Source organism: Bufo bufo, chromosome 2 (assembly GCF_905171765.1).
Source record: "Bufo bufo chromosome 2, aBufBuf1.1, whole genome shotgun sequence".
NCBI classification, from domain to species: domain Eukaryota; kingdom Metazoa; phylum Chordata; class Amphibia; order Anura; family Bufonidae; genus Bufo; species Bufo bufo.
The window spans coordinates 207,775,438-207,801,319 of NC_053390.1; the positions used below are offsets into that span (position 1 = coordinate 207,775,438).

Sequence of the window (25,882 nt, forward strand, 5' to 3'; positions counted from 1 at the left end):
TGTCAGTTTTTTCTTCCGTGGGTCTTCCTTGATTTTTGGAGGATCCATGGACGTGAAGGAAAAAGTCGTTTTGGTGTCCGCCTGGCCAAGCGGAGCCAAACGGATCCGTCCTGATTTACAATGCAAGTCAATGGGGACGGATCCGTTTGACGTTGACACAATATGGTGCAATTGCAAACGGATCCGTCCCCCATTGACTTTCAATGTAAAGTCAGGAGTCCCTATTATACCATCGGATCGGAGTTTTCTCCAATCCGATGGTATATTTTAACTTGAAGCGTCCCCATCACCATGGGAACGCCTTTATGTTAGAATATACCATCGGATTTGAGTTATATCGTGAAAACTCATATCCGAAAGTATATTCTAACACAGAGGCGTTCCCATAGTGATGGGGACGCTTCAAGTTAGAATATACTGCGAACTGTGTACATGACTGCTGCCTGGCAGCACCTGATCTCTTACAGGGGGCTGTGATCCGCACAATTAACCCCTCAGGTGCCGCACCTGAGGGGTTAATTGTGCGTATCATAGCCCCCTGTAAGTGATCAGGTGCTGCCAGGCAGGAGGGGGCACACCCTCCTCCCTCCCCAGTTTTAAATTCATTGGTGGCCAGTGCGGCCCCCCCCTTCCTCCCCTGTATTACTGTACATTCATTGGTGGCCAGTGCGGCCCCCCCTCCCTCCCCTGTATTACTGTACATTCATTGGTGGCCAGTGCGGCCCCCCCTCCTTCCCCCTCCTAATTAAAATCCCCCCCCCCCCCCCCCCCTATCCATTGGTGGCAGCGGAGAGTTCCGATCGGAGTCCCAGTTTAATCGCTGGGGCTCCGATCGGTAACCATGGCAACCAGGACGCTACTGCAGTCCTGGTTGCCATGGTTACTTAGCAATTTTTAGAAGCATTATACTTACCTGCGAGCTGCGATGTCTGTGCCCGGCCGGGCACTCCTCCTACTGGTAAGTGAAAGGTCTGTGCGGCGCATTGCTTATAGCACAGACCTGTCGCTTACCAGTAGGAGGAGCGCCTGCCCGGACACAGCATTTTTTAGAAGCATTATACTTACCTGCGAGCTGCGATGTCTGTGTCCAACCGGGCGCTCCTCCTACTGGTAAGCGACAGGTCTGTGCTATAAGCAATGCGCCGCACAGACCTTTCACTTACCAGTAGGAGGAGCGCCCGGCCGGGCACAGACATCGCAGCTCGCAGGTAAGTATAATGCTTCTAAAAATTGCTAAGTAACCATGGCAACCAGGACTGCAGTAGCGTCCTGGTTGCCATGGTTACCGATCGGAGCCCCAGCGATTAAACTGGGACTCTGATCAGAACTCTCCGCTGCCACCAATGATGGGGGCGGGGGGGATTTTAATTAGGAGGGGGGCCGCACTGGCCACCAATGAATGTACAGTAATACAGGGGAGGGAGGGGGGCCAACTGGCCACCAATGAATGTACAGTAATACAGGGGAGGGAGGGGGGGCCGCACTGGCCACCAATGAATGCAATACAGGGGAGGGAGGGGGGGCACACTGGCCACCAATGAATTTAAAACTGGGGAGGGAGGGGGGGTGTGCCCCCTCCTGCCTGGCAGCACCTGATCTCTTACAGGGGGCTATGATACGCACAATTAACCCCTCAGGTGCGGCACCTGAGGGGTTAATTGTGCGGATCACAGGCCCCTGTAAGAGATCGGGTGTTGCCAGGCAGCAGGGGGGAGTCATGTACACAATTCGTAGTATATTCTAACTTGAAGCGTCCCCATCACTATGGGAACGCCTCTGTGTTAGAATATACTGTCGGATCTGAGTTTTCACAAAGTGAAAACTCAGCTCTGAAAAAGCTTTTATGCAGGCGGATCTGCGATCCGTCTGTGTGAAAGTAGCCTACGGATCACGGACGCGGATGCCAATCTTGTGTGCATCCGTGTTTTTTCACGGACCCATTGACTTGAATGGGTCCGTGAACCGTTGTCCGTCAAAAAAATAGGACAGGTCATATTTTTTTGATGGACAGGAAACACGGATCACGGCCGCGGATGAACAACGGTGCATTTTCCGAGTTTTCAACGGACCCATTGAAAGTCAATGGGTCCGCAGAAAATCACGGAAAACGGAACAACGGCCATGGATGCACACAACGGTCGTGTGCATGAGGCCTAAGGATGTTTTTGCCCTGTATCCTCAAGTGCAAATGGTGCCAAGTGTAAAGCTATTACAGTATCCCCATGCATTCTGAATGGAGAGCAATCTGTTCAGGATGCATCAGGATGTCTTCAGTTCAGTCATTTTGACTGATCAGGCAAAAGAGAAAACCGTAGCATGCTACGGTCTTATCTCAGGCGGAAAAAAAAAACTGAAGACTTGCCTGAATGCATGCGCAGACCTTTAAAAATGAGAAAAAAATAAATACCGGATTTGCCTGATGACACCGGAAAAACTGATCCGGTATTGCAATGCATTTTTCGGACTGATCATGACATGCGTTTGCATACACTTTGCCTGATCAGGCAGGCAGTTCAGGCAACAGAACTGCCTGCCGGAATCAAATGTGAAAGTACCCTAATACATGTAATTTCTCTTCCTGGCCACTCCTGACCTTTTTGTTTTTGAAAATAAATGTATCCCCATGAAATAACCGTTCTGGATCTCTGCAGTGTACTGTTCCCCTATTTGTTCCCCTTAGAACTATGAGTAAATTGACAAATGGGTGTTACCATTCCACTTTTTGAAGGGTGTGTCCCTACATAGCCTGATGCTGTCGGCACTTGTTTGCTTGTCTCTGTGTGTGGGGACACTCCCCCGAATTGGTAGCACCCTGTCAATTTATTCACACATTTCTAGTAGGAACAACAGGGGAATAGTACAATGCAGAGGTCTATGAATAAATGACCTAGACTTGATATAGCATAGGAAAAGCAGTGGAATTATGGAAATCATCGAATCAAAGGATATGCAAATGAAAAAATATGGAAATAAAATATATTCAAAACATTTTAATCAGTATGAGGGTGATGCGCAGAAATCCGCACACATAAAAGCCTTGGCATGCTATTAATGGTTGTCTGAGGAATGTTCTGTCACAGAGGACTTGGGCACACAAATCGTCAAGATCTGCTTCTAACAGCTCCCTTTGGAATTGCTTACCAATGATGGCCCAGATGTGCTCAATGAGAGACAAGTCTGGAGATGCTGCAGGCCGTGGAAGCACATTTAGGCCACGCTGGCTGCTCACAGTAAGGCTACATGCACACGACAGTATGTGTTTTGCAGTCCACAAATTGCGCATCCGCAAAATAAAAAAAAACACAGATGACACCCGTCTGCCATTTGTTTTTGTTTGCAGATCCATTGTAACAATGCCTAAAACGGACAAGAATAGGACATGTTCTCTTTTTTTTTTTTCCGGGGCTGTCTGCATTTTTTGCGGACCCATTGAAATAATTGGGTCCGTTTCCTATCCGCAAAAAAAAACAAAACTGAACGGACACTGAAACAAACAACGTTCGTGTGATTGTAGTCTAAGGGATCTTTTCTTTCGCAAAAAAAATTGAAGGTACTTCGTTTGCATTCCGTATTTCCGTTCCGTTTTTTTTGGGACCGTATGCGATACCATTCATTTCAATGGGTCCGCAAAAAAAACCCCGAAGTTACTCCATTTCCATATGTCCGTATTTCTCTACCACAAAAAAAATAGAACATGTCCTATTATTGTCCGCATTACGGACAAGGATAGTACTGTTCTATTAGGGGCCAGCTGTTCCATTTAGTAAAATACGAAATGCACATGGACGTCATACGTATTTTTTGCGGACCGCAAAATAGATAGTCGTGTGCATGAGCCCTAACAAGTGACCTGGTGTTGTCTTGTTGAAAAAATGGCCCCTGGGACACTTTGGAGAAATTGCCATATCCCTGGTTCCACAACCAAATCAATGTAACTCTGATCTGTTAGTGTACCTGAAATGAAGACTACAGGGGTCCGGCTACCATACATTGTGCCACCCCATAATCCTGGGAGTATTACCAGTGTGACATTCCCTGGTTAAGGCTTCTTGAGGGTGTTGCTCACGTGGTCTCCAGGCCAATCTCCAGCTCATTGCGTTTGCCACAAAAACGGAGATGATCGCTGAAGAAGATAGACCTCCATTGCAGTGTTGCTATGCACCATCATAGCCTTTGAGAGCGATGGCATGAGGCTAATGGAACACCTGTAGCTGGACATCTGGCTCGTAGACCAATGATGGTTTGTATAGGCACTGTTTGTCCTCCTAGGCTTGGAAAGTGACATCCAATTTGACTCGCTGTACAGAATGGATCACTACGTGCCATTCTTCTGATCAGACGATCCATCTGTGCAGAGGTTCACCTTTGTACACCTCATTCTAGTTTATTGGGGTTCTCCCGACTACCAGGACACATAGCGGTCTGCCAGAGTGATAAACCAAGGTTTCTCTCCCTCTCAGGTTGTGACAAGTGACGGAAGCTAGCATGTTAATGAACAGGAGGCATCAAGCAATAATCCCAGACAACTTGATCCAATCTTTTATGTGGCTTATAAACTTGGCTTTCAATCTGGCGTTCATGCTCCTCTGACATGCCACAGATTAAAGCTAGGTGCTTGAAACTTTTGCTCATCTGCAGATCTTAGCGACACCTGCTACTTCCTTGATTTGCATAACCTTACGGCTTGTCCTTGCTGTTGCAATTTCTTCGTTGAGGATTGTCAGGATTGCTGTCAGGTCCTCTTCAAATTGCGGTTCAGCCAGAAGATTGTGGAGAGTCCCAGTAGTGGCACCACCTGCAATCAGCCATGCCCTGCAGAAGCCACAATCTTCTATAGTCTTCCAAAAAAAAGTCCACTTATACTGAATTTAATAAAACTGCTCTGTTATAGATTACCTGGACAATGGGAACAACAAGATGGCAATCCAGCAGGCGGAGAAACTGCTTAAGAAACATAAAGAACTGCACTGCGCCAAGGTAGGTACCAGGCAGAGTTTTAATTAATATACTTTCAAGTTTTACTGCTTGCATTATCTCTAATTTTATTACTCTTTTAGGTTCTCAAAGCAATTGGGTTACAACGAACTGGCAAGCAGGAAGAGGCATTTGTGCTTGCCCAAGAGGTAGCAGCTCTGGAGCCTACTGATGACAACTCCTTGCAGGCACTTACAATCTTGTACAGGGAAATGCACAGACGTAAGAAAATGATATGGCTTTTCACTGCAGCAAACTAATATTCGAAAAGATCATTTTATTCATCTTCCTGGCGTGTGTTTTTTTTTTTTTTTTTTTTTTTTTTTATTATTTTCATGTTGACTAACAGATACCCGCTTGTCTACCAGTACACCATGTTGCATGGTAATAATGCACCATTGATGGCATTTTTATTATTAAGGGTTGTTTCACTTCAGCAATGGCATTTATCATGTAGACAAAATTAAAAGGGTTTTTCCAAGACTTATACTGATGACCTAGGTCAGGTATGGCCAACCTGCGGCTCTCCAGCTGTTGTAAAACTACAACTCCCACCATGCCCTGCTGTAGGCTGATGGCTATAGGCAGTCTGGGCATGCTGGGAGTTGTAGCTTTGCAACAGCTGGAGAGCCTCAGGTTGGCCATCCCTGACCTAGGTCATCAGTATCTGATTGGTAGGGGTCTGCCACCTGAGACCCTTGCTGATCAGCTGTTTGAGAAGGCCTCGGCACTCCTGTGATCACAGCGCCGTACATTGTATAGCAACTGTGCTTGGTATCGCAGCTCAACCCCATTCACTTCTACAGGGCTAAGCTGCGCCTAGGCCTTGTGACCTTCACTTGGCCTAGGCAAAGCTGCGAGAAGGCCCCAGCGCTACTGTGAGTGCTGGTGCCTTCTCAAATAGCAAATCGGACCCCACCACCCCACCCCCGATCAGGTACTGTTGACCTATCCAGAGGTCATCAGTTCTAAAGGGCCGGAAAACCCCTTTAATACAAGGCACTTACTTATGTATTTTGATTGTCCATATTGCCTCCTTTGCTGGATTGATTAATTTTTCCAACACATTATACACTGCTTGTTTCCATGGTTATGACCACCCTGCAATCCAGCAGTGGTGACCGTTCTTGTACCCTATAGGAAAAAGTGCCGGCCTACAGTCCCGGCCACCAGAGAGGATTGTGCTTTTTCCTGTAGTGTGCGAGCACAACCACCACTCCTGGATTGCAGGATGGTTGTAACCCCTGGATGCGATCAGTGTATAATGTGAAGGAAAAATGAATCCAGCCATTAAAGGAAGCATTATGGACAATCATAATAGTAAGTGCCTTGTATTAACTTTCTCTACATCATGATAAATGCCATGTGCTGAAATGAGACAACCCCTTTGCATGATTGCTGTACTTTACACAAACTTTACACAAATGATAGTACAGGTGAACATAAACTTTGTAAAAAGAAAAAATGCCTTTCTCCCTCTAGCTCAGGGTCAGCAGCCTCCGGCACTACATCTCCCATCATGCACACTTGTTTGGCTGTTCTCTTAACTCCCACAGAAGTGGAAGGAGCATGCTGGAAGTTGTAGTTTCACAACAGCTGGAGTGCCAAAGGTTGCTGATTCCTGCTCTAGCAGCTCAGTTCTCTCCTCTCTATAGTAATGCTGCTATGTAGTTAAAAAGCTTATTTCTCGCCCATATTCCTTGGGGGACACAGGAAACCATGGGTATAGCTCTGCTCCCTAGGAGGCGTGACACTAAGTGAAAGCTGTAAGCCCCTCCTCCATCAGCTATACCCTTCAGCCTGGAGAAGAGACTGCCAGTTTTTGCTTAGTGTCCAAGGAGGCAAGACACCCCCTGCTTATGCAGGGTTGTTTTCCTATGATTTTTTATTTTTGCGTTATTTGTTGTTTTTAATTCGGTTTTTTCTACTTACAGGGACAACAGAGGCGCATTAGACCCCTCTGTTTCTCCCGGGGTTGAGTTGCGCCAGTGCCGGTAATTCCGCACTGCCGCCTCCCCCACAGAAGACAAGGTGGACCAGGGCAGCCTCGCTCCCCTGCGTCCCGCCAGCTCAGGGTCGCCCGCACGCCAAGTCCCTCCCCCGGCTTCCTGCCACTGCGGTGCCAGGAGCTGAAGGGGCGACCCCGCTGGATGGATTTGAGGGTGAAGACAGCGTATGGTGAGACAGGCTGCTCCAGCCTCCCCTTCCTCCCTCCCACCGCTGCTACAGGCCTCCTGGGCTCCCATGGCCACTGTTACTACATGGCCACTGCTACATCGTGCGCCACCCCTCCCCCCCCCCCCCCCGGGCATATATCGGGACCGTTATCGGGCAGGGGAGTTTATCTGGGCAGGTCCTTGGCAGGGACGCTACCTTCAGGGGACGGCTGCAGGAAAAAAGCAAGCCGTCTGCCACATCCAGGCGCGGAGGGGGCCGTTTTCTTGGCGTGAACGGCGCCATTTCAGGCCGGCACTTCATGATCCTTGGGGGTTAAAATCATTTTGCCGCGCGCGCGCGGCTCTGCTTCAGAGCGGCAGAGAGGGGGCGGAGCTTCCTACATGCGCTCCGCTACTTCCGGGTTCATCGCACAGTGCTGCGTGGAATCCTCTCTGCAGTGCGATCCGAAGCCGGTGCTGCTGCCTCTCCTCCACAGCCTCCTCAGTCTGTTCCCCTTACCGCTGCCGCTTGCATCATCCGGGTCTGGTAGGACTTTTAACCCCCTCCGTGCCACAGTACTGTCGCTTGGGTGTTATCCCCGTTTCTTTCCTTGGGGTCTCCCACTTTAAGTGCAACATCTTTGTTCCACCATGTCAGACCCTTCTGCAGCCGCCAAGCCTTGGTACCATGCCTGTACTGCTTGTAGGGAACCCTTTCCCCGGGGGCAGTCTGATCCGCACTGTACTGCATGCCGGGCTCCACCGCAGCCTCAGTCGCCCGCTGTGTCGCTCCCTGCTGCCTCTGACCCGCCTGACTGGGCTAGATCCCTGTCCCAGGCCGTGGAAAGCCTCACTCATGTCGTGGGCCGCCTAATAGACAGGCCGCCTACCCCGCAGGACGCCACTCTTACTGTCGCGCCCTCCGGGTCCACCGCTTCTGCCGCTGCAGCGGGTTCACTCTCTTTTAGTGACCCCTCCCGAGCTAGGCACTCTCAGAAGCGTATTAGAGTAGAGCGAGCCTCCTCCTCGGATGCCTCCCTCTCCCCGCCACGCGTGCGCACCCAGACGAGCCTCTCCTCTCCAAGGGATTCGCTCTCTGAAGGTGAATTGGCGGTTTCAGATTTGGAAATGGACTCGGCCCTGCCGTCCAAGCTAGCCTCAGCGATGGGTCAACTCATCTCTGATATTCGTGACACCTTTAAGGTGCAGGATGATCCCCCTAGCTCGGACGCAGCTAGCGTCTCATTTATCAGACCCAGGCAGGTCTCAAAAGTCTTTCCAATCCACTCTGATTTCTCCTCTGTGGTGTCTAAGGCTTGGGCTCGCCCGGACGCCCGTTTTGTCAACCCCAAGAAGCTGGACATTTGCTATCCTTTTCCAGCAGATGTCGTGGCCACATGGTCTTCCCCACCCAAGGTGGACCCCCCTGTGGCCCGGCTGTCAAAGAACACGGCCATCCCTGTTCCCGACGGGTCCTCTCTTCAGTCAGCGGAGGACCGTCGCATGGAGACCCTTTCTAAGGGCATTTTTGCTGCCTCCGGTTCTGCTCTCAGACCGGTTTTTGCCTCTGCTTGGGCAGGGAAAGCAATTTCTGCTTGGGGTGCGCAGCTGGAACAGGAGTTGGACTCGGACGTCCCTATCCAGGACCTGCGTTCCTTGGCCCAGCTTATTGTTCGGGCCGGGAATTTTGTTTGTGAGGCCTCCCTTGATGCGGGAGCCCTTATTGCACGCTCCTCCGCCCTGGCAGTTTCCGTCAGGAGGGAGCTCTGGCTGAAGGTTTGGAAAGCGGACGCTGCCTCCAAACGTTCCTTGGCGGGGCTACCGTTTGCGGGTTCCCGCCTTTTCGGGGTCCGCCTAGACGAACTTATTTCGGAGGCCACGGGTGGTAAAAGCACCCATCTTCCTCAACCCCAAGCCAGGGGCGCCCCCCGCGGACGCCCTGGTGCGTCTCGTTTTCGGTCCTCCCGCAGGGCCTCTGGGGCTCCCACCACAGCTGCCGCTTCGGCTCCTCCCCAGGACAAACATAGGAAGCCGTTTTTTTCGGGCGCAGCCCTCCTGGCGCAAGCCGCAGGCTGCCCGCACACCCGCAGCAAAGCAATCCTCTGCCTGAAGGCGCGCCCCCACCCACCCGGGTGGGGGGCCGGCTCCTCCTTTTCAGGGACGTCTGGTTGGCTCACGTCTCCGACGCCTGGGCCCTCGAAATTGTGTGCTCCGGATACAAAATCGAATTTGCATCCTTCCCTCCAGATCGGTTCTTTCGCTCCCGCCCGCCACGGGACCCGAAACGCGCGGTTGCGTTCTCCGCGGCCGTTCAAGCCTTACTGGACAGGGGGGTGATTACCCCCGTTCTTCTAGAGGAAAGGTTCCAAGGGTTCTACTCGAACCTCTTTGTAGTTCCCAAGAAGGGAGGTTCCATGCGGCCCATTTTGGACCTCAAAAAGCTCAACCGTTTTCTCCTCCTTCGACGGTTTCGGATGGAGTCCCTCCGTTCCGCGGTGGCTTCCCTGGAGCAGGGAGATTTCATGTCTTCCATCGATATACAGGATGCCTACCTCCATGTTCCGGTAGCCCGGTGTCACCATCGCTTCCTCCGATTCGCCGTGGGGGACCTCCACTTCCAGTTTGTCGCCCTTCCCTTTGGGCTGGCAACAGCCCCCCGGGTGTTCACCAAGGTCCTGGCCCCGGTTTTGGCCTTACTCCGTTCCAGGGGTGTTTTTCTGCTACCGTACTTGGACGATATCCTCATCAAGGCTCCGTCCCTTTCTCAAGCGGTTGCCAGCGTGGATCTCACTCTAGAGACTCTGACGAGGTTCGGTTGGGTCATCAACTTCCCCAAGTCCTCCCTTCCCCCCTCCAGACAACTGGTCTTCCTGGGAATGCTTTTAGACACGGGAGCGGCGGAAGTACGTCTTCCCTCGGAAAAACGTCTGATCCTCCGTGGGGCGGTTCGGGGTCTCCTTCTCCACCGTCGACCGTCCTTCCGCTTCTGCATGCGGGTCTTGGGGCAGATGGTTGCCTGCTTCGAGGCGATCCCGTTTGCGCAGTTTCACTCCCGCCCTCTCCAACGGGCGATCCTCTCCTCCTGGGACAAATCGCCGCAGTCTCTGGATCATCCCTTCCATCTATCGCCTCCGGTGAGGTCATCTCTCCGCTGGTGGTTACAGTCCCCTCTTCTGGGCAGGTCTTTTCTGCCACTCAACTGGTTGGTGGTTACAACCGATGCCAGTCTCTTGGGCTGGGGAGGCGTGTTTCCTCCCCGATCCGTCCAGGGCATTTGGTCTCCGTTGGAGTCCAAACTCTCGATCAATGTCCTGGAGCTGAGAGCGGCCCTTTTGTCTCTACGACACTGGACTCATCTGTTGAAGGGTCATCCAGTTCGTGTACAGTCGGACAACGCCACGGCTGTGGCGTACATAAACCACCAGGGGGGCACTCGCAGCGCTGCTGCAATGAAGGAGGTCTCCAGCATTCTCCGTTGGGCGGAAGCCCACGTCCCGGCCCTATCGGCAATTTTTATTCCAGGGGTGGACAATTGGGCGGCGGACTTCCTCAGTCGCACCACTGTCGACCCCGGCGAGTGGTCTCTTCACCCGGAGGTATTCGAGGCCATTTGCCTTCGTTGGGGCATACCGGACGTGGACCTCATGGCCTCCAAGTTCAATCTCAAGGTCCTTCGGAAGATCGCGGCGGAAGGCGTCTCGGTAATTCTGGTCGCTCCGGACTGGCCCCGCCGGTCTTGGTATGCCGACCTCATGCTGCTCCTGGCAGACGCGCCCTGGCCGCTGCCCGCCAGGGAAGATCTTCTCTCTCAGGGACCGATCTTCCACCCGCGTTTAAGGTCCCTACGTTTGACGGCGTGGTTGTTGAGACCACCGTCCTGACACGTAGGGGTTTTTCTGCGGACGTCGTCCGCACCATGATCCGCGCCCGTAAGCCGTCCTCTTCTAGGATCTATTATAGGACCTGGAGGACCTATTTGGGGTTCTGTGCCGATCTGGGGATTCCTCCGCTCCGCTTTTCTCTCCCCACCGTTTTGTCCTTCCTGCAGAGCGGACTTGCCCAAGGTCTGGGTCTTAGTTCTTTGAAGGGTCAGGTGTCTGCGCTGTCCATTTTGTTTCAGCGCCCACTGGCCCCCCTTGGTCCTGTCAAGACCTTCCTTCAGGGCGTGGCTCACGCGGTTCCCCCGTACCGGCCTCCGGTACCGCCCTGGGACCTGAACCTGGTTCTCTCAGCGCTCCAGGCTTCTCCTTTCGAGCCTCTGCGGACGGTTTCCTTGCGACTTCTGTCCTGCAAGGTTATTTTCCTTGTAGCCGTCACCTCTCTTCGGAGGGTGTCCGAATTGGCTGCACTCTCCTGTCTGGAACCTTTCCTAGTGTTCCACCAGGACAAGGTAGTTCTTCGTCCGGTCCCTTCCTTCCTTCCTAAGGTGGTCTCCGCCTTTCATCTGAACGAGGACATCGTTCTCCCCTCTTTGTGTCCTTCCCCTTCCCACCCTAGGGAGAGGGAACTTCATCGCCTGGACGTTGTCAGGGCGCTCAAGGTTTACCTGGAGGTAACCAGCTCTTTCAGGCGTACTGACTCGCTCTTTGTGGTTCCGGAGGGGTCGCGCAGAGGGTTGGCGGCATCCAAGGTTGCTATCGCCCGTTTTGTCAAGATGGCTGTTACTGAGGCTTATCTCGCCAAGGGCAAGGTTCCGCCCCTCGGTGTTACCACTCATTCCACTAGAGCGGTCGGGGCTTCCTGGGCTCAGAGAAATCGGGCTTCTACGGAGCAGATTTGCAAGGCGGCCACTTGGTCCTCCTTGCACACCTTCACCAAGTTCTACAGGGTGCATACTCATGCGTCGGCTGACGCTGCTTTAGGCCGTCTGGTGTTGCAGGCGGCAGTTGATTGATGCCTCCGGTGTTGGTCTAGTTTGTTCTGGTCCCTCCCTTCTGGGACTGCTCTGGAACGTCCCATGGTTTCCTGTGTCCCCCAAGGAATATGGGCGAGAAAAGGAGACTTTTGTATTACTTACCAGTAAAGTCTCTTTCTCGCTCTTCCTTGGGGGACACAGCACCCGCCCTTCATTTGGGTTTACAGTTGTGGTTCCGGCTTGGTTGCCCCCGTTGGGGCTTGACGGTTCTTTTTTCCGGTTGGTGGTTATCTTTCACTACTTGGACACGCAACTGGCAGTCTCTTCTCCAGGCTGAAGGGTATAGCTGATGGAGGAGGGGCTTACAGCTTTCACTTAGTGTCACGCCTCCTAGGGAGCAGAGCTATACCCATGGTTTCCTGTGTCCCCCAAGGAAGAGCGAGAAAGAGACTTTACTGGTAAGTAATACAAAAGTCTCCTTTTTTTTTTAATCATTTGCTTAGTTCTTATGCCTAGTACACAGTGGCTTGATAACGTTCTGCTTGTCTCCTCCATGATTTTTGCTTCTGCTGCTTGCTGCAATGCAGTTGTCACAGTAAAACCTCTGCGCCATGTTATTTATTTATTTTTCTTGTGAAGATTTTGTTGGTTCATCATTTTTCGACTTTCATTACCGTTCGTGGACGTGTTTATGCTCTTTTGTGCATGCAGTATATGAACACAAGCTTCACTTGCATTTTTTGCTTTTTTCTTTTTTTTTAGCGGAACTGGTTACTAAATTGTATGAGGCTGCTGTAAGAAAAGTCCCGAGCAGTGAAGAATATCATTCTCACCTTTTTATGGCGTATGCCAGAGTTGGAGAATACAAGAAGATGCAGCAGGTATGGAAACCACGCTATTCTTTCCTGTGATAAAAACATATTTTACTACTTTTGTCTTTTTGCATTGTAGTTCCTAGGCGGTGTACTGATGTTTGCAACATTTTCTGCGGAGAAGTTTTTAGGAGTCGCCTGAATAAAACTAGCGATATCCGCATGAAGCCTTACCCTACTTCTATAATCATGACTTCTCATGTATTCATCTTGTTTTCCAGGCTGGGATGGCACTTTACAAGATAGTTCCGAAAAACCCTTATTATTTCTGGTCTGTGATGAGTTTAATTATGCAGGTGAGCATTGAACATGACTGAAATAGGTATTAGGCTGGGGCTACATGACCACTTTGTCCTTGACGTGTCACGTGACCAAAGACTGCAGTGTCTGGCTGTGTACATTGCAAGCAATTGCAGCTTACGTAAGCCTATAGAGTTAGACTCATGTGACCCGCAAGTTACCTTAATACGACAGACGCAAGAAATACAACCAACGATTTCCTGCGACTTTTGTGCTATTGTTGCAGCAACTTGCAGGTCGCAACGTGACCCATTCGCTGGCATTGTTTGCACAGTATACAGCAGCTCTGCACAGTTATGTTTGGCCAAGTGACTTGTGTCACAACCAAAGTCGCTTTGTAGTCCCAGCTATTGAGTTTTTGCATGGTTTTATGGCTTTTTTAAAAAAAAATTATTGCAGCATACTCCTGGTATAGTGTTTTATTTTTCAGGCCTTTTACCACAGACCTATCTATAGGAAAAATAAAGGGCGCATTTTTTAAGACCGGTGTTTTAGATGCTGGTCTTAAACCCCTGCACTGGCGTTGGAACCGCCAAAGTTATGAAGAGACGCCGGCCTCTTCGTAACTTTGGCAGATCCACTGCCGCTTCTAAATGTAAGGCCGCTTCCTAGCTGTCTTACATTTAGACCAATTTCTATACTTAAACCAGGCGTAGAAAATGAGCGGATTGCGGCACAAAGGACCGTTGCGCTGCAATCTGTGCCAGAAGTACACCTAATTTAGGTGTATTTCTGTTTAATAAATAACCCCCAAAGTCTGGGGAAAAAAATTGAATTCGAATTAGACCTTTTTCGCTCATATTCATTGGGGGACACAGGAACCGTGGGTATAGCTATGTCCTCTAGGAGGCGTTGACACTAGATAAAGCTGTTAGTTCCTCCCCTGGCAGCAATACCCCCTCCAGCCTGGAGAGAGAGCTTCAGTTTTTTTCTAGTGTCAATAGGAGGCAAGACCTCCCTGCTCTGCTGGGATCTCCTGAAGATTTTTTATTTTATTTTATTTTTTTTCTCTTCTTTTAGGTGGGAGACAGTGGACGCCACGCCTCCCTGTTCTCCCGGAGGGGAGCACGCCAGCGTTGGTCCGCCACGCTGCCTCCTCCCCCCACAAGAAGACAAGGTGGACCAGGGCAGCCTCGCTCCCGCCAGCCAAAGGGTCACCTAGGTCTGCCAAAGAGAAGACCCTCCCGCCATACCATACTCCTGCCACTCCGGTGCCAGCTGCTGAGGAGGTGACCCTGCTGGAGAAGCCACCTCTTTAGGTCGGCAACAGACATTCTGGGGGTTCTATCTCCATTGCAATGTGCCTTACGTTGAAGCCGTTAACCCCTTCCTGTCTCTCTGCCCACTTGACGCTAGGCATCCTAGTTTTCAATAAAAAAAAAATATATATATATATATATATATATATATATATATATATATATATATATATAAAAATAATGCGTGTTATACGGGCCCCCCTCCTCAGCCCTCATGACCGCAGGACCACCCTGTCTATGTGGACCGGACTAGGGAGGACCTCTCATAGTTCCCAATCCGCCCTCCAGGATCGTTAATTATCCTCCACCTGCGCAGATTCAGGGAGAACAGCTGAAGTATTCCAATCCTCCCTCCGGGTCGTGTGGTTGATGGTTCTCTGGCGCACTTCACAATGACCTGTAGATCCCAATCCGTCCTCCGGGGCCGTTTGGTTGACAATTCTCCACCTGTGCGATCCAGTGCAGATCCTCTGGGGTCGTTTGGTTGACAAAGCTCCGTCTGCGCAATCCGGTGGATGGACCTCTATTTCCCACTCCACCCTCTGGATAGTTTGGTAAACATGCATTACTCCCTTCCATAAATGGCGTAATCTCTCTACCGTTGCATTCTTCCTGCTGTATGCATTGCCACTTCGGCTAGCAGTACTTGTTGTATGCATTACCGCTTCCATAGACTGAGTAATTACACTACTATGGGATACAGTCCTTGCTTTATATATTGTCCCTTATGTAGGTGGACTAAGTACAGTTACACTGGTTTCAGTGCTGGACATATGCATTCCCCCTTTGGTAGGTGGCGGTATTGCATCTCCACTGGGTTCTGTACCTTCCGTGTTTCCTGTTGCATTCCCCCTTTCACAAGTTATCGCTACAGGGGAATACCTAAGCATCTTGGGTTGCTGCAGTTCAACTAGGCCATGGCTCTAGATGCCTTAGCTTCTTTCACACTGGGGCGGGGCAACAGTCGATATCACGGGTGCTGGTGCTCTGCATCTAGTGGTGTATGAGTGCCGCCAGTGGATACGGTAACGGTTTCCACATTGTATCCTTCTTATCGTTCGGTGCTGGTTTAGAGCATGGTTGTGACATCCTCTGTCATCCCAGAGGGGTTACCTGCAACACTTGTGTCCTAGAGACCACCCATCTCCATGGGCCCCCTCGTTTCCAGTCGGTCATGATATTGTTCTCATCAATACGCCTTTGCGCATATGATGGGGAGTACGTTCCAGCGAGTTGAGTGTTCACTGACTTTGTAATCTTCCTCAGCTGGGGATTCTACCCTGACGCTAGCTTGCTGTTGCTCCTGTTCAGAGTCCTTCCAAGGTACACTGTTGAGGCTAGCACTACTTAAATGGGGCAGTATGGTGCCATGGCTTAGCGATACTGTTGTGGCTTCCTTTGCTTGGCTTCCTCCTCGGGCAGAGTTTTTGGCACAGCCACTATATCCCTGGTTGGATCTGCATTTGCATGGGGTATTCTTTTTGTGGACTTCTATTTCCAGAGTTCCGTCAACGCCTCCTAGAGGACATAGCTATACCCACAGTTCCTGTGTCCCACGGTTCCTGTGTCCCCCAATGAATATGAGCGAAAAGGGTCTAATTCGAATAAAAAAAATTTTCTCGCCCAGTTTCCTTGGGGGACACAGAAGACCTTGGGTATAGCTCATCTCCATAGGAGGCGTGACACTAAGTGAAAGCTGTTAAGCCCCTCCTCCACAGCTATACCCTCAGCCTGGAGAGAAAGGCAGCCAGTTTTTGCTTAGTGTCCAAGGAGGCAAGACACTCCCTGCTCTGCAGGGCTGGTTTCTCCTTGTTTAAATTTTAGATTTTTTTCTTTTCTTTTTGTTCCAGATCATCAGGGATAACAGAGTCGCACTAGACCTCTCTGTTCTCCCGGGGTTGAGCTGCGCCAGTGCCGGTCACCCGCACTGCTGCCTCCCCCACAGAAGGCAAGGTGGATCAGGGCAGCCCAGCTCCCCTACATCCCGCCAGCGCAAGGGTCGCCCGCACGCCAAGTCCCTCTTCCAGCGTCCTGCCACTACGGTGCCAGTAGCTGAAGGGGCGACCCTGCTGGAATGGACCGAGGGTGAAGACGGCTGTGGTAAGAGATTGGCTTCTCCAGCCCTACGTCTCCCACCCCCCCACCCTGGTCTCCTGCGTGCCTAACCCCCATACTGGGCCTCTAGTCCCCTGCTGGATCTATGCTGGCCCCTGGGGTGCCGCAGAGCGGCAATTTCCTTCTGCCTCCCCCTGCCTGGCTCCCATAGACATGCATCCAGTGGCTGTCTCCACAGCCAGCTACAGAAGCGGCAACTAACATGGGTGGAAATCAGCACAGGCATCTCCTACCGGAGTGTTGCTCAAGGCCTGAGGCTCCTGACGGCTGTGGAGTAAGGCCTCGCCTCCGGCCGACATTGGTAGTCCGGTGCGGCCGGGCGCCGCAAAATCTTAGCCCAGACTCCGCGGCCTGCTAGGCCGCCATTCCGGGTCCCTGACTCTTCCGACCGGCGGGGTGGGCTCCCGCGGCCGGCAAGCCGCCATTCCGAGCCCCTGACTCTTCCGGCCGGCGGGGTGGGCTCCCGCGGCCGGCAAGCCGCCATTCCGAGCCCCTGACTCTTCCGGCCGGCGGGGTGGGCTCCCGCGGCCGGCAAGCCGCCATTCCGAGCCCCTGACACTCCGGCCGGCGGGGTGGGCTCCGGCGGCCGGCTTTGGGCTTGACGTCTATGCCCAGCAGGCCCCGGCTGACCGTTGGTGCCGGTCGGTGGGGCTCCGCTAATTTAGCCCAGGTTTCGCGGCCTGCTGGGCCGCAATTCCGACCGGCCCGCGGGGTGGGCACCCGCGGCCGGTTTTGATGCCCCACTCCGCCTCAGGTCCCGGCGGTACATACCGGGCGCCGCAAATTTAGACCCCGGCTTCACGGCCTACTAGGCCGCAAAATTCCGGCCTCTGGTGGAGGGGGCGGGAACTTCTCCAGGCGCGAATTCTTCCCGCCGGGAGGTTCCTCCGCCCCCAGGGGATCGCAGCGCCGCCCTCCAGGCCGGATCCATGTTAACCCTTTGGGTACAGGCCGGCTCCCAATGGGCCTGTATGGCTGGCCCCCCTTTTCCTGACTATCTGTGCCCCTATAGGTGGCCCCCCTTTAGCCTCAGAGAAGCTGTGTTTTTAATTTAAAAAAAAAAAAAAAAAAAAAATGAAAATAAAAAATAATAATAATAATAACAGATTTCTATTGGACTGCGCAGGACGCTGCAGCCTCATCAGTAGTGCTGCATGTCTGCATGCCCTCTTTCCACAGGTGGCATAGTATTGCGCTCCCAACCTGCGTAGGTGCTAGGGCATTTCCCTTTTTAGGTGGTTTTTCTGCCCTCTTCCAGGATACGGCGCTGGCCAAGTGCATGCGGCCCTTCCGTAGGCAGCATTCATCATCTCTCCAGTTATGGTGCCTGCCATGTGCATCCCCCCCCCCTCCTAGGCGGGATACTGCACTCTCCCTGGCTGCCGGCTGGCCAGGTGCATGACCCCCTTTTAGGCGGAATACTGCACCTTCACCGGATACGGTGCTGGCCATGTGCATGACCCCCTTCCATAGGCGGAATGCTGCACTCTCTATGGATTTGCTGCCGGCCATGTGCGTGACCCCCTTCCATGGGCGGAACGCAGCGTTCTCACTGGATTCGCTGTCGGCCATGTACGTGACCCCCTTCTCTAGGCGGAACGCTGCACTCTCACTGGTTTCACTGCCGGCCATGTGCGTGACCCCCTTCCATGGGCGGAACGCAGCGCTCTCACTGGATTCGCTGTCGGCCATGTGCGTGACCCCCTTCTTAGGCGGAACGCTACACTCTCACTGGATCTGTTGCCGATCATGTGCATGACCCCCCTTTTTAGGCGGAATACTGCACTCTCACCGGATACGGTACTGGCTATGTGCACGACCCCCTTCCATAGGCGGAACGCTGCACTCTCTCTCATGTGCTATGATGTACTTATGTACTATGTTACTATGCTGCACTCTCACTGGTTTCGCTGCCGGCCATAGGCATGACTCAGGCAGCATACATACATCCCTCCGTCTGTGGTTGTTTTCTCGCAGGTACGTTGCTGGCCATGTGCAGGTACCCCATACATGGCAGGGTGCTTGCACTCTCGCTGGATCCGCTGTCGGCCATATGCATGACCCCTCTTCCGTGGGCGGTGTACGCACTCTCGCTGGATTCGCTGCCTGCCATGGGCATGCCTTCCTTCCTCAGGTGACATACACACATTCTCACTGACTGTGTTTGTCTCTCACCAGTACGATGCTGGCCATGTGTATGACTCCCATATATGGCGGGTGCACGCACTCTCCCTGGATGAGATGCTGGCCATGTGCATTACCCCCCCCTTTTTTTCTGGGCGGCATGCTACACTCTCACCGGATACCTTGCTGGCCATGAGCATTGCCCTCTAACATGGGTGGAACGCTTGCACTCCCATTGGATACGGTGCTGGCCTTGTGCGTGGCCACCCCTCATTCCATGGGCAGAATTTGGCACGCTCATGAGATTCACGGCTGTCCTTGTATGACTGTGCTGGACTTGTACATGTCCCCCTTCATTGGCAGAGTAGTTGCACTCTCGCTAAATCAGTGTTGGGTGTATTATTGCACACTCACTTAATGCTAGGATAACCCTGTGCATGTTCCCCTTTCACTAGGTGGACCTCCTGCGTTCATGCTGGATTATAGGGTATGTCCTGCTTCTCTGAAGTAGGTACGGCCTTAGGCATCACTCCCTTTTGGGACCTGCCTTTGCACTCTTGCCAACTGCGGTTTGCCAGATACAATTTCCCCCCTTTTCGGGGCGGACTGCTTGCGTTCCATCGCATGCTATACTAGGCTTGTGCATAACTCCCTTTCAGGTTGCACTTTGCAATTCCATACATGCTGTGGCACTCTGTGGCGAGCCCCCCTTTCTCGCTAAATTAACCTTTTGCAGTGAGCGGACGTTCTTGTGCGTTGTTTGGGCCGTGTATGCCTTCTCCTCCTGTAGGTGGGTTGGCCTTCTCACTGCTTACGGGCTGCTCGTACGTATGCCTCATCTACTTCCTGCGGCATACTTTTGTTTTCTTGGGATACGATTCTTGCCACAAACCTTGCACTCGTCTCTAAGGAGTTCATTCTGTCCACCTGACCCAGACGGGCTCTACTTGCTCTCTGCTGCACGGAGCTGGGTGGTACTCATTCATTTAGTTGGCCCTTCATCCCAGGGAATGTTCGTGGTTCCTAGATGCGTGCCCATTCGTCCTTCCGCGGTATTGCTTCCCTGCGCTAGTGGTCACATGGTCGAGAGTGCGGTTGTCTGGAGCGCCCCTCGAATTCTTCGTTGGCTCTGGCAGGACTGCGGTTCCCTTGCCTGCTGCAATTTCCTCCTCTTCGGATGTAGTGTGGTATGAGTCCTTCCTCTTGGCGCCTCTACGCTACAGTCTGATCTGCTACCAGGTGCGGGCCGCTTTTCTCGGGAAGGTCACCCAAATTCTCTTGGGTGCTCGATTACCCAGGTCCGGAGGACCTCCGCCTTGGGTTCTTCAGGGTATTCTCCTTCTGCGAGGCGGTGAACCGGGCATCTCACAGTGTAGCAGGGTTCTGCTTTTGAGCTGTCCTATGGCTTCCCTGTTGCCCACTCCTCCGTTCGGTTGGAGGGTGTTATGCCGGCCTCTGTCTCGACTACCTTATCTCGCCGGCTCTGTTTGGCCCCCGCTCGGTACAGATCACTCTGATGTGGCTTCTGTCCCGCCAGACTTCAGAGGCTGTTCCTTCACTGTCCTCCCCTCTGGGGAGAGCATGGTTGTCATGTGGATGGTTCCGGTGTTCCTTTTGGCCTCGTACTGTCTCCCTTGTTCACACTGGCTGTATTAGCTGTGCCGATTTATCGAGTCTACCGCGTTCTGTCCTCCCGCTGAGTGCAGATTGTGTGGTCCATTCTAAGACAATGGTCCTGCTGTAGACTTACCTTCTCGGTAACTTGGGGGGACTACCTTTCGATCCAGATTGTCCTTTGATCTCCTACACCGGGACTGTAGAACATGGCTACATCAGCATGGACTATAGCCTGTCTTGTCCTGGCATCTGGCGGATGCTGGGCGGACCCTTTTGGTTCCTTTCCGTCTGTCCTTCTGGTCCCCCACTCGGGTGGATACGGGACAACGTTGCTCGGGGGCCGACGGGACCAGTTTGTCAACTTCTGCCCGTGTTACTGGTCTGCGCCTGATCACATTTGGTTTTTCGCCCGCTTGCCAGGCGACTCCAGCGGGTTCGCTACTGCCCGCTCCTGGCTGTATTTCGTCCAGGATCTGTCGTAAGACTTATGTTTTTTTTATCTGGGGTTCTGTGGGAAGCTGTGCATTCCCCACTCTGACTTTTCTCTCCCCATGGTTCTGTCTTTTTTCCAGTCCGGCCTGGACCTGGGACTGGGATTCCTTTACTTGAGGTATCAGTGTCAGCGCTGTTCTTCCTCTTCCAGCGTTCCCCAGCCCTCTGGGCCTGTCAAGACCTTCTTACTCGAAATGGCTCTTTGGTTCCTCTGTACTGTCCTTCGGTACCGCCCTGGGAACTACATACTGAGTTCTCGGCGCTCCAATCTTGTCCTTGGAGCCGTTACAGAAGTTCTCTCTACCCCTCCTGTCCTGTACGGTTGTGTTTCCGTATCAGTCGTGTCTCTGACGGGTGCCTGAATGGCCCCCTTTTTGTTCTGAGCCTTCTGTCTTTTCCCAGGACAGGGCTGTTCTACATCCCGTTCCTTCCTTCTGAAGGTGGTGTTTGCCTTTCGCTTCAACACTTCACCAATTTGGACGTTGTTTGGGCCTTGCAGTTTTTACTTGGAGATCTCCGACTCTTGTCGACGTTCGGTCTCTTGGGTTTCCTGGAGGTCCGCGCTTAGAGTTGACGGACTCCGGGGTGGTTTTTCCTCCGCTTTATCAGATTGGCTATTGCTGAGGTTACCGCACCGAGGGCAGGATTCTGCCTTTACTGTCACCGTTCATTTCACCAGAGCGGTCGGTGCCTCCTGGGCCGGAGGCTTTGGGCTTCGGCCATGCATTTCAGCAAGGCGGCCACAGGTCTCCTTGCACGCTTTACAGAGTTCTACAGGGTGCATACTCTGGCTTCGGCGTATGCTGCCTTGGTCCGCCTGGGTCTGCAGGCGGCGGTTCCTTGATGCCTTCGGGTGCTTCGCCTTGGAGCTGTGGTCCCTCCCCTTTTGGACTGCTTTTGAACGTCCCAAGGTCTTCTGTGTCCCCCAAGGAAACTGGGCGAGAAAACGAGATTTTTGTATAACTTACCAGTAAAATCTCTTTCTCGCTCTTTCCTTGGGGGACACAGCACCCACCCATTCGTTGTTTTTCTCTACACGGTTTCCGAGTTTGTGTTACCCGTTGGGTAGTTGGCTTGTTGGTTCCTTGTTGGACTTTGCCTTTTCTCACTGCTTGGACACGCAACTGGCTGCCTTTCTCTCCAGGCTGAGGGTATAGCTGTGGAGGAGGGGCTTAACAGCTTTCACTTAGTGTCACGCCTCCTATGGAGATGAGCTATACCCAAGGTCTTCTGTGTCCCCCAAGGAAAGAGCGAGAGAGATTTTACTGGTAAGTTATACAAAAATCTCGTTTTTTCCAGACTTTGGGGGTTATTTATTAAACAGAAATACACCTAAATTAGGTGTACTTCTGGCACAGATTGCAGCGCAACGGTCCTTTGTGCCGCAATCCGCTCATTTTCTACGCCTGGTTTAAGTATAGAAATTGGTCTAAATGTAAGACAGCTAGGAAGCGGCCTTACATTTAGAAGCGGCAGTGGATCTGCCAAAGTTACGAAGAGGCCGGCGTCTCTTCATAACTTTGGCGGTTCGAACGCCAGTGCAGGGGTTTAAGACCAGCATCTAAAACACCGGTCTTAAAAAATGCGCCCCTTTATTTTTCCTATAGAGAGGTCTGTGGTAAAAGGCCTGAAAAATAAAACACTATACCAGGAGTATGCTGTAATAAAAAAAATTAAAAAAAGCCATAAAACCATGCAAAAACTCAATAGCTGGGACTACAAAGCGACTTTGGTTGGGACACAAGTCACTTGGCCAAACATAACTGTGCAGAGCTGCTGTATACTGTGCAACCAATGCCAGCGAATGGGTCACGTTGCGACCTACAAGTTGCTGCAACAATAGCACAAAAGTCGCAGGAAATCGTTGGTTGTATTTCTTGCGTCTGTCGTATTAAGGTAACTTGCGGGTCACAACTTTTTAGTAAATCACAGTTAAGAAATCTGAGGCTTCAGTTCAGTTATTGGGTGGTGGACCACTTGGCAGTGCTGAGAGGCGGCTTGAGTCTCCTTGCCACTCCACCATAATCTTGTCTGTCTTAGTTTAACGTTGCTGTTACTTCCTCACTATCTAATTTGTATCTCCAGTCTATTTCAGCACAAGATGAAAAGCTTTCCAAAACAATGTTTTTGCCTCTGGCTGAAAGAATGGTTGAAAAAATGGTAAAGGAGGATAAGATTGAAGCAGAGGCTGAGGTAAGAAAGAGTTTCGCATGTTCATCATGGAGTGTATGTAATATTAAAGTTCTCCTGCAGCTGGCCTTAAAATTATTGTTTCCAAGTAGTGACACCACCTGTAGTGTTGAGCAAATCAAACAGTCAATTCGTTCAAACGCTTTGTTTTAATGCCGTACGGAGACCTGTCTATGCACAGCATTAAAATGTATTGCCTCCGTTGAGGCAAAATTCGTTTCACCCAATGTCTTGTGAGAATTTTTTTATTTTTATTTTTAAAGATGCAGAAAGGAATACTGGAGTCAAGTTTGGTACTCAGGTACCATCCTGTACCAAAGCTGACTTTGCATTCAGAATTTTAAATGTTTTTAAAGATGCAGAAATGAATACCGAATTAATTCTCCAAAGCCACTTTTCTACGCTAGGACCTTTTTGTAGAGTAAAGATGTTTGTTGTGTGTGTCTTTTTTTCTTTTTTCTTTTACAGTTTTACACAATTATCCCAATCTCTGGTGCAGGTGGTTAAAGACTAACTAAACCTTTTATATAAACTTATAATATGTTGTCCCTAATGCCCTAATAAAACTCTCTCTAATATACTTTATACCAGGGAATGGTGCGCTTTAGGCAGGAAAAAGTGCAGTAAAAATAGAAAATTTATTAATGAGTTATATTAGAGATATACCGTATTTTTCGCCCCATAAGACGCACTTTTTCCTCCCCAAAAATGGGAGGAAAATGCCCCTGCGTCTTATGGGGTGAATGCTGGCAGTTTTACATCGCTGGATGCGATGTACGGAGCGGGGGCCGGGAGAGGGACTGGGAGGAGGAGCTGGTGGCCGGCAATAGCGGTGGGGTGGTGCGGTCACTGTACTATAGCCCCACCGCTCCGGTATTGTAATATAAAATGTATTATTGAATTAAACGTTATTAAACATGCCCCCCTCACTCCTAATAGTACCGTATATCCTAATTGCTTGTGTATAATGCCTGATGAATGAAGCAGGCGGCGCAGGCAAGTGACGTCAGTGAGTGACGCGCCGGCCGTCCGTCCTGCCTGCCTGGCATTATACACAAGCAATTAGGATATACGGTACAATTAGGAGTGAGGGGGGCATGTTTAATAACTTTTAATTCAATAATACATTTTATATTTGTATACGGGGGGGGGGGGGGGGGTTTACACGGGGTCTGTGGATGGCACTGTTATGGGGTGGGGGGGTCTGTGGATGGCACATATATAACACTGCCATCCACAGACCCCCCCCCCTTTCCTGTAACAGTGTCTGTCATCCACAGATCCCCCCATAAGTGTCTGTCATCCACAGATCCCCCCATAAGTGTCTGTCATCCACAGATCCCCCCATAAGTGTCTGTCATCCACAGATCCCCCCATAAGTGTCCGTCATCCACAGATCCCCCCATAAGTGTCCGTCATCCACAGATCCCCCCCCCCCATAAGTGTCCGTCATCCACAGATCCCCCCCCCCCATAAGTGTCCGTCATCCACAGACCCCCCCCCCCCATAAGTGTCCGTCATCCACAGATCCCCCCCCCCCATAAGTGTCCGTCATCCACAGATCCCCCCCCATAAGTGTCCGTCATCCACAGATCCCCCCCCCCCCATAAGTGTCCGTCATCCACAGATCCCCCCCCCCCCCCATAAGTGTCCGTCATCCACAGATCCCCCCCCCCATAAGTGTCCGTCATCCACAGACCCCCCCCCCCCATAAGTGTCCGTCATCCACAGATCCCCCCCCATAACAGTGTCCGTCATCCACAGACCACCATTAGTTCCAAACCCACCAAAAGCACACCTTTTGGTTAAAAAAAAATTTCTTCTTATTTCCCCCCCCCCCCCAAAAAAACCTAGGTGCGTCTTATGGGCCGGTGCGTCTTATAGGGCGAAAAATATGGTAGTTTTATCTCTAATATAACTTATTAATAAATTTTCTATTTTTACTGCACTTTTTCCTGCCTAAAGCGCACCATTCCCTGGTGGACTTAAAACTCTGTTCTCCGTACACTGCTGACAGGTCAGTGGTGTACGGAGTACATTTTATCAATGGGTCCACAGCATCACAGTGAATACGGGTAGGAGCGCATATTGCTGCTCCTGCCCGTGCTCCCTGGACTATTACTAACTGATGGCATAGCACATGGGTACCCTGTACCTATGTACTATGCCAGGATTAGCTGAGCGGAGCTGCTCCTGCTAAGCTAAGAGAACTGTCAGCGGTGTACAGAGAACCGAGTTTTAAGCGCATCGGGGAATGGTAAATATAAAATCAGGGGAAAGGGGCTTTTTTTACTTGAAACGTTATTTTTAATTAAGAACTCTTTTTAAGTTAAAACAAACAATTTATTTTTTTTTATTTCTGACTTTTGGGGGTCTGATCCCCTCTGCAATACATCTGTATTGTAATGCATTGCCTGTTAGTTAATTACACTGAGTAATACACTAACAGGTTGCCTAGGGCTTGTAAAGCGATGCCGGCGGATACAGCAGGGGCCCGGCTACCAGGGACTGCCGGGCCCCTGCAGTGATCGGGAATGCACCTGCAGCCATGACGTACTATTATGTCATATGTCGGGAAGGGGTTAAGAAAGTTTTATAATTTTTAAGCCCATTTTTATACTCACCAGGATATACATTAAAACCAAAATCTCTATTTTTTTTTTTTTTTTTTTTTAAGGTTGAATTGTACTACATGATTTTAGAGCGTCTGGGAAAACATGAGGAAGCCCTAGAGGTTATCAGAGGAAAACTTGGTGGTACGTATCAATCTACTTTTCTGATGCAAAACAATATCATTCTGCTCAAATGTATAAAGTAAACTCCAGTGGAATGGCAGGTATACAGAGCGCACCGATAAAGCATTAGAACAATATCCATGCAATTGAACGTGTAGTTATCATTGAAGAGATTAAAGGGGTATTCTCGCCT

General features: G+C 51.2%; 1 protein-coding gene across 1 annotated transcript in view; it reads left to right on the forward strand.

Moving 5' to 3' along the window:
• NAA25 (N-alpha-acetyltransferase 25, NatB auxiliary subunit) overlaps positions 1-25,882 on the forward strand; it is a 78,683-nt gene that overhangs the window by 12,358 nt on the left and 40,443 nt on the right. Inside the window, exons 2-7 of the mRNA XM_040416052.1 lie at positions 4,892-4,977; positions 5,058-5,196; positions 12,748-12,866; positions 13,079-13,153; positions 22,850-22,957; positions 25,632-25,710. Coding sequence (XP_040271986.1) covers positions 4,892-4,977; positions 5,058-5,196; positions 12,748-12,866; positions 13,079-13,153; positions 22,850-22,957; positions 25,632-25,710 — 606 coding nt within the window. The remainder of the gene's footprint in view (positions 1-4,891; positions 4,978-5,057; positions 5,197-12,747; positions 12,867-13,078; positions 13,154-22,849; positions 22,958-25,631; positions 25,711-25,882) is intronic.